Source organism: Drosophila virilis, chromosome 2, assembly GCF_030788295.1.
Source record: "Drosophila virilis strain 15010-1051.87 chromosome 2, Dvir_AGI_RSII-ME, whole genome shotgun sequence".
Lineage (NCBI taxonomy): Eukaryota > Metazoa > Arthropoda > Insecta > Diptera > Drosophilidae > Drosophila > Drosophila virilis.
In genome coordinates this window covers 10,516,408-10,525,151 of record NC_091544.1, presented here as the reverse complement: position 1 = coordinate 10,525,151, position 8,744 = coordinate 10,516,408, and the positions used below count along the sequence as shown (strand labels likewise).

The 8,744-nt window shown below is 36.7% G+C and overlaps 1 protein-coding gene across 3 annotated transcripts; it reads right to left on the bottom strand.

Moving 5' to 3' along the window:
- Nucleotides 1-164: 164 nt before the first annotated feature.
- Nucleotides 165-5,718, bottom strand: LOC138910899 (uncharacterized). 3 transcript variants are annotated; one of them, XR_011416086.1, is made up of 3 exons: nt 4,780-5,716; nt 4,150-4,725; nt 165-4,094 (listed from the first exon to the last, which is right to left on the bottom strand). XR_011416086.1 is itself a non-coding variant. In XM_070206960.1 (2 exons), exons 1-2 carry the CDS (start codon nt 5,422-5,424, stop codon nt 3,989-3,991), a joined length of 1,359 nt encoding a protein of 452 aa, XP_070063061.1. In that variant the 5' UTR covers nt 5,425-5,718; the 3' UTR covers nt 165-3,988. The 3 variants fall into 3 exon arrangements, 2 of the variants coding, with proteins under 2 accessions (XP_070063061.1, XP_070063062.1); XM_070206960.1 differs by having other exon boundaries at nt 4,172-5,718; XM_070206961.1 differs by having other exon boundaries at nt 4,150-5,717.
- Between the last annotated feature and the right edge of the window lie 3,026 nt (nt 5,719-8,744).

Sequence of the window (8,744 nt, the reverse complement as noted above, 5' to 3'; positions counted from 1 at the left end):
GCATTTATAACTTTTATTCTACCATTTTATTTATTGATTGTATTATTTATTGATGCTTCGAGCTGCTTTATACGTATATGTAGGAAACGTAGCCATAATATTTCCTGCAGATTTGCCAAATAATTTTGTATCAAAATGTTTGTGTCAAATTTTTTGCAATCGGCTGCGTTTCACAAACTCGAATCGACTATTTATTGTACTTAACTACTATTTATCGCTAATTTATTTATTGCTAATGGCTAAATGCTAATTTATTGCCGAAACGCAGAGAGGTGCTAAGTTTTAGGTGCTTAGTATTGTAATAGTATGATTTTCTTCGTTGATTTAACTTATGTTCGGGTTGCCTTTTTATTTTTAACAACACGTCTTCTTACTGCTAGTACTGTAGAGAGACTGCCTTCCACTTCTTCTCTGCAGCCGCTTTTCTTTATCGATATTTACTTATCGTACTGTTATAATTAACATAGATAGTGACACTATAATACCCTGGCTAGGGTTACCAATGATGCTCTTATCCTATTACAACTCGGCCATCCTGACAAAGAGAGCTCCCGATCTCTGTCTTTTATATGTGTATCTATCTTTATAACTAATGCTTATTGCCTATTTTCGCATCCAATGCTTAAAGTTTTGGCTATTCCAGATACCAACGTACGGGTTGCGAGATAATTGAAAGCCTTCTACATCCTTTAACAAGTATCTATCATTTTTTAAAATCTTTTCTATACTATAAGGCCCTTTATATCTTGGTATTAACTTTTTTGAAACTCCTGGTGTGCTATCAAAATTTTTTACCATGACATAGTCACCTATTTTATATTCTACTGATACTTTCTTCTTTTTATTAATCCGCTCTTCATTTCTGATTTGAGCTTCTTTTTGATATATTTCTCCACTCTTTCTTATATTTTCTAAATTTCTTTTATCACACGTGTTCACCTGTGTAAACTCTTCTAATTTTTCTTTTAATTCATCAACAACTTTTCCTTTCTGTTGTAATCCGAATAACATTTCGCTTGGAAATTTCTTTATGCTTTTGTGTTGTGTGTTGTTTATTGCATATTCAACATTTTCTATAATAACATCCCAATGTAAACCATTTTCTGGCTCCGCCATTTTTGCCATCATCGGACCCAAGTCTCTATTCAACCTTTCCACCTGACCATTTGCTTGCGGACAACCCGTTGCTATTTTAATATGCGTTACTCCCTCATTTTTTAAAAATTCATCAAACTCTTTTGCAGTAAAACAACTCCCTCTGTCCGATACAATGAACTTAGGTCTACTATACGCTCTGAAATAATCTTTTAATGCCTTAATCGCTTCTTTCGTACTTGTTGTCTTTGCTGTATATAGTCTAACAAATTTTGAAAATCCGTCAACCACCGCCAATATATATTTATTAGCCCTTCCTGCATTAATTGGTCCATAATGGTCTATATGGATCATCTCCCACGGTTTGTTTCCTTTCGGTATGCTATGTAATAGTCCTTCACTCTTACCCGTCTTGGGGGCGAAGGCAATGCATTTTAAACAATTCCCTATATGCTTTATTGCTTTTTCCTTAATATATGGGAACCAGTAACTCTTTCCAATGGCATCGATCATCTTATCTCTCCCAGCATGTCCCAACTCATCATGATATTTGTAAAGTACATGTTCTTCCATATCCTTTGGTACATAAAAAACTAATCTGCCATCATTTGTTTTTCTGTAAATGACCCCATTTCTCATTTCGAATAGCTTGTGCTCTTCTTTTTCTAACATCTTTCTAATATCTACCAGTTTGTCATCTTTGCTTTGGCAAATAACTAAATTGTCCTCAAAACTATTGGATTCAATAACTAAAATGTCCTCATAACATCTGCTTAACGCATCCACATGTTGCATTTGCTTGCCCGATCTATGCACTAACTCAAAATCGTAATTTTGTAGTTCTAACGCCCATCTAGCAATTCTCGGATTTAAATCTATTTTGTTAAGCGTTAAAGTTAAAGAGTTGCAATCTGTCATTATTTTAAATCGTTTTCCCTGCAGATATATACGAAATCTGCGTAATGCGTAAATGATGGCTAGCGTTTCTAACTCAAAACTATGATATTTAGACTCTACTTCGGTTGTTCTTTTAGAAAAATAAAAAATCGGGTGTAATTTCCTATCTTCTTTTTTTTGAAATAAAACAGCCCCAAATCCCACTGCGCTGGCATCACAATGTAGTTCTATTTCTTCTTTGTAATTATATATTGATAGTACTGGCGCCTCTAACAATTTATCTTTTAACATATTAAAACACTTAAACTCCTCTTCTCCAAACTTGAATTTCTTATCTTTTTTCAATAAATCATATAAGGGTTTAGCTAATATAGAAAAGTTTAAAATGAACCTCCTGAAGTAGGAGCATAACCCTAGGAAACTTTGTACTCCCTGAATTTTGTTTGGTATTGGAAAGGATTTAACCGCTTCTAACCCTTTTTCATCAGCCCTAACGCCTTTACTATCCACCACAAATCCTAAATATTTAACGCTGCTTTTAAAAAATTCACACTTATCTAATTTCAACTCTAATTTGTTTTGCACCAGTCTTATAAACACTTCCTTTAAGGTCTCCATGTGTTCCTTTATGTTTGTACTTGCTATCATAATATCATCCATGTAAACAATTACCTTATTATCTTTTATCATATCACAAAATATGTTATTAACAAATCTTTGAAATACATGTGGCGCAGTTTTTAAACCCATGGGCATCCTAAGAAATTCATATTGTCCTAAAGGGGTAACAAATGAAGTGTATTTAATAGATTGCTCATTAACAAAAACATGAAAATACCCGTTTTTCAGATCCAACTTTGAAAATACTGTTTTTCCGCATAGTCTGTCTAATAAATCGTCGATCAATGGTAGCGGGTAGTTGTCTCTACATATAATTTTGTTCAGTCTTCTAAAATCAATACATAACCTCATGTCTCCAGTTTTTTTCTTCACTAGTACTATAGGTGATGCATACTCTGAACAACTTGGCCTAATGATTCCATCTTTTAAATAGTCGTCTAATAATTCTTGCAACTTTTCTTTTTCCATATAAGATAACCGCCTAGGTGTACAATTAAATACTTTGTCGTTTTCTAATCTTATGCTTAACTCATGTCTTAATTTTGGCTGATTTGGCCTTTTCGCTTTTACATAAGTATTTTCAAATAAATTTTCAAATTCACACTTTGTGCTGTAATCAATATCTTCACTTAAAATATATATATTTTCTCTTTTGTTAGAATCTTCCCAACTTATTGTTAAGATATCCTTCTCAAACTTCTCTTCTAACACTCCCATGATTTCGCTATTCACTGGCGCTTCATTAACATGATTATTAATTTTAACTGCACTGTTTCCTATATCTTCTATAATCACTTTTTCAATCCCGGTTTGATTATAGATAATTTCATCACTAACAACTTCTTCACTATCAGGTTCGAGCTTAAGCTCTCCATAACTAACTATCTCATCACTAACAGTTTCGATCCCAATCACTTCATTTCTAACTATTTCACCACTAATTATTTTATTTCTAACTATCTCATCACTACCAACTTTATCACCAAGCGTTTCCGGACTAACAATTTTCTCACTAACTAATTCATCACTACCAGTTTCATTACTGACTATTTCCTTATTAACGATTTTATCATTTAACAATATAGTTTCATTTTGCTCGTGTTTGATATCTTCATCGTCCACTTTTTTTTGTTTTTCTTTGTAGCTTGTAGCTATGATATCATTTTTACCATTATTCTGGTGATCAACTTTATGCCCGTTCACAATTTTTAATGTTCTTAAATCAATATTTAAACCAAAAGAATCCATAAAATCTCTACCAAGCACAGCGTCATACCTCATAGACTCATTTGCCACAATTATAACATTAAAATAAACATTTATTAACTTTTTCTTCATAAAACATAAAATTTTTCCAAAATTTTTCAATTTACTTTCATTTAAACCTACATACGAATTTGCATCTGGCATACGCTTTACTTTTAATGGCACAAACTTTTCCTTTAAAAATGAAATAGGGCTGCCAGAGTCTATAAGGCATTCTGCAATTATTGATTTGTTAAATGAGTTACTAAAATGAATTCTTAAGTATCTTACATATTTGTTTTCCATATCATACTTTTTATTTGGACATCCTGCTATTAAATGATCCTTTGAGCCGCACGCATAGCAAGATCCTGCCTCCCGTTTGGGCTTTAAACAATCTTTGGCCCAATGGCCCTTAACATTGCAATTGTAGCAACGTTGTTGTTTGTCCGCCTGTGCTTCCTGTGCAGTTTGTTTCACTACATGGTTTCGTACCCGTTTAATTGGCAACTTTATAGCTGCAAACGCACGTAAAATTTGAGCCGGATTGGTAAAGCAATGCATACTAGCTTGAGTGCGCAAGTTTTCGCAAGGTATGCCTCGAATAATACCCTCCATTAACTCCTCTACATCAATGTTGATGTCCTGTGCCAATATGCTTTTTTCGCTAAAATATGTGGCGAACACCTCATCTGGTTTCCAAACCCGATCCTCGAACTTCTGTCGTAGTTCCGACTTCGAAAATCCTCCCCCGAAGGCCAAAACCAATTGATTTAGCATCTCGTCAATCGGAGCAATGATGCGCATAGGGTCTGCATGCAACCACTTCAAAGCACCGCCTTTCAATTTGCTTATACAAAGCAAGTGCTGTTGCATATCATTTAGTCTGTAGATCTTGGCCACATTGAAGAATTGCATTACCCATTTACGCACCTCACTTTCTCCAGTAAATTCTAATAAAATTTCCTTGGCTAACATCATCGCTCCAGTTTGGATGCAATTATTTAAGTTGCCTCCGACAGCGTTGCCACTTTCGTCGATCCTTCCAGCTGCCCCAGCGTTGCCCGCTGCACCAGCGTGATCAGCTGCACCAGCGTTGCCATCCGTTCCAGTGTAATCAGCTGCACCAGCGTTGCCATCCGTCGACCGTGGTCTTTCTTCAGTGTGACCATCCTCTAGCTGCAATAAATCGCCGACTTCACTTTCTTGCTCTCCCCCGTCGCTCCCGCCGATGTGCGAGTTGCGGTTCACCGTTACTTGAAATTCTTCTAGGAATTTTCGAGACGCTTCAATTTCGAGACGCATCAATTTCAGCATCTCGGCGCCATTTGCTATTTCGTCACGCTGTTGTTGCATTATGTTTTGCAACTCATTTTGAGCCTCAATTGTCTGTTCCTTGTTACGTTGAACTTCAAGTTCCTTTGCAGCATCGTCTCGGATATCCACTGGTACCTTATTTAATCTCGCCATCAGCTCAGTTTTGGTACCCTCTGTTGGCAAATTTAGTAATGCCAACCAACTTTTCAATGTCGCTATTGACACGTCATTTATATTTATATTTTCCATTTTGTTGTGTTTTTTTTTTTTTTTTTTTATGAGTCAATCCCACTTCTGATATTGTAATAGTATGATTTTCTTCGTTGATTTAACTTATGTTCGGGTTGCCTTTTTATTTTTAACAACACGTCTTCTTACTGCTAGTACTGTAGAGAGACTGCCTTCCACTTCTTCTCTGCAGCCGCTTTTCTTTATCGATATTTACTTATCGTACTGTTATAATTAACATAGATAGTGACACTATAATACCCTGGCTAGGGTTACCAATGATGCTCTTATCCTATTACAGTATGGGGCTACACATCAGCAAGACATCAGCATAAAAAGGCTAAAGTTTAAGGATCCTAAGTATAACCGAGACAATTCATACACATGAAGAAATATATATTTTTCTAAACAAATTGTACTGATTAAGTAATGCAATAAACTCTATAAACATCTCTAAATATCAAGTGTGTTTTCATTTGTCGAAGTTTTCGAATACATAAAAGTGGTGCATGGAATGAAAGATATAGGAAATATCTTTAAGGGATACCAGTTTGATTAGTTAAATTAAAATGAAAATATGAAATTTTTGTATAAATAAAAGACTTTTTATATATAACACTAGCAGGCCTTGCCCGTGGCACGTATAAAATAAATTCCCTCAAAGATCTTTGAAGTTCGGATAGTTCGCATAGTCAGCAAAAACTTTCATACATCATCGGATATTTAGCAAGAACTTTCACACAAATGTTTTTCGCTAATCAAACACTGCTGAAATCCGTATTCATTAAGTTCTTGTGTAGAGCTTTAAAATTAAGTTTGGAGCAAATCGAAGAAAACTAAAAACTTGGCCGAACATTTTCCACCGAGGTATATTCGATTTTGCGAAAAATGTGAAACACGTCTCAAATGATTTTCCATATAGAAAACATCACCCACCAAATCGTTGTCCCCTGTTTCCAGCAACGAGGACTGCATTTAACAACAATTGTGAAACACCTCTCAAATTAATTTGAACACAGATCTTTAAAAATGAGTTTGAGGTCGGATGGTTGACAAAATAAAGTTTCATACAAACGTTTTTAGCGATTTTTCCACGCTTGCGGGCGAAGCCCCGTCTTAATTTTTGTTTACCTTTATTAAATAAGGTAACTACAGTGATAATTTTAGCTTCCTAGCTCTGTGCGTTGATCACCAATCAGTCATTTAATAAGTCAGGCAGTCAGTCAGGACACACAGTTTTATATATAGAGATAATTATGTTTATTTTGTAAATTATACTCCAATAAAATGTAATTAATTGTAATTTCGACTTAAATGCATAACGTTTGAAAACTACGAGTTTTGTTTGGAATCGAATTATTGATCAGGCCCGCCTTTTATCCCATCAAGTTTAGAATCAAGCCCTGTGAGCCATACACAGACCAGTAACAATATTTATTCATATTTTTCAAAAATAAGAAAAACACAGACTTTAATACTTTAAATTTACTATGCTGAAATTATAGAACAACGAAAGTTTATGATCCATTGTTCTAGTAAAATGAAAATAATATTGTAGATAAGCTACTACTTGATGAGTTTTCTAAAGTAATCCAAAAAAAAAAAAAAACAAAAGAATTTACTTATAAAATAAATGCAATCTTACCGAAGCGAAACGAGAACGGATCGACTGGGTCCAAATATATAATGCCTATAGTTACAAAATCAGAGCTCGACTAATTTCTAGACGAATTTGCATAAAAACAGATAGAGAAACATACAGACGGATATGACCGTAGCGACTGTGATATTAATTGTGAATGCATCATTTCAACAAAAAATTAGAGTACTCACTGAAATTTTACAAAAAGCATATTGTATTTATGTAGCTACGTACAATAGGTACTGAAGGAAGGGCTTCGCCCGTCATGCCCCATATTCATAATGATATATGTGTTTTTTCCCCGCTTCCATTCGTTATAATCCAAAACACGAGTCGTGTTAATTAACATTCTGTAGTTGAAATTGGCTGACAAATTGCTGGTTAAATAAATGTATTACCACATCTAGCTGCTGCTGAGGACTCCTAATGGCAATATGTCATTACAGCAATTGATGGATTGACAGAGTGTCGACAGTAGCAACCCTGCGGACAGACTGACAGCAACTGGCACCTGGCAGCTTCTCTTTAGCAACTACCTCAAGTTTTGTTTGTCAAAGCAGTTAAGCCTGAAGTATGACAATTGCGTTCGCAGGTTAAGTGAAATGCTAAAATGGCAACAAATTATAATAATTTCACGGCTTTGTAGGCATTCAGGCACACTTCAGGCACACAGCACATAACTGCCATAGCACACACACACACACACACACACGGCTGCTGGACTGTGCCCGCAGACCAACATAAGTGTTAATCAAATTATAAAGCATAGCAACAAGTTTACCGAGGCGTTTTACGATCTCTTTAACGCTTCAGCTACGCACGCCATTAACAGCGAGAGGCTGGGCGCTGAGAACTCAAAAGCCGAGCGGCAACTGATCAAAAATTCAGAGTTGTAACACTTGAAAAACTGAAATTGAGACGGCGGCGGCGGCGGCGACGGCGGCGGCATCCATTAATCAAACGCACACATCAACGATTGGTGCGAATAGTTGAGACGCGTGCCGCAACGCTGAGCGCTAAATAAAGACATCGACCAAAAGATCTGGAGGACCGAGACCTGAAAGCGTGTCCGAGTAGGTGCCAAGACGCATGTGCGTCGTGCGTTGGCTTGAATAAAACGCCCCTATTAAAAAAGCATCAACAACGCGCTGAGCGTTGACAATTTTTATGGCCAACTCTGGTGCGTATTTGGTCTCAGACCGAGCTCGTATAGACCTGGCCACTCTTGTCTGCGCGCCGCATGTGGCCAACTGACTGGCTGACTGGCTGGCTGGCTATAGGAGCCGGCTGCACGACGTGGCCAAGTGTGGGCATTAACGCTGACAGCTATGCAAATACCTGGCCATTAAGTCTTTGTCATTTAGCAATGTCTTTTAATTAGCGGTGTGGCCTGTGGCCTGTGGCCCGCTGTTGCCTGCAGTTGATTGTAGTCAATATGCCCAGGACTAGCTTTCTAAACACAATAGCTTTTTGGCTGTAGTAGGAGGAGGCCCAGTAACACCCACACTTCTTGACACTCGGTTTGGTTGCATTGACAAACGTTTTGCTCGCCTTTTGGCCCACATCGCTGCATAAAGCTCGCATTGAACACCCTCACGCTTTATGGCCATTTGCATTTGCATTTAAATGTTTTTGACGGAGCTGATTTTGTTGCACAGCGCTTCCTGAGAGCGCATCCGCCAGCGTTTGCCATGTTGGC

Excerpts from the sequence above, each read along its gene's own strand:
- LOC138910899 (XM_070206960.1), bottom strand. The coding sequence starts at position 5,424 with ATGGAAAATATAAATATAAATGACGTGTCAATAGCGACATTGAAAAGT. Across the intron at positions 4,095-4,171 it reads GCAGGATGTCCAAATAAAAA|AATGCCTTATAGACTCTGGC; the intron begins GTATGATATGGA and ends CAATAATTGCAG.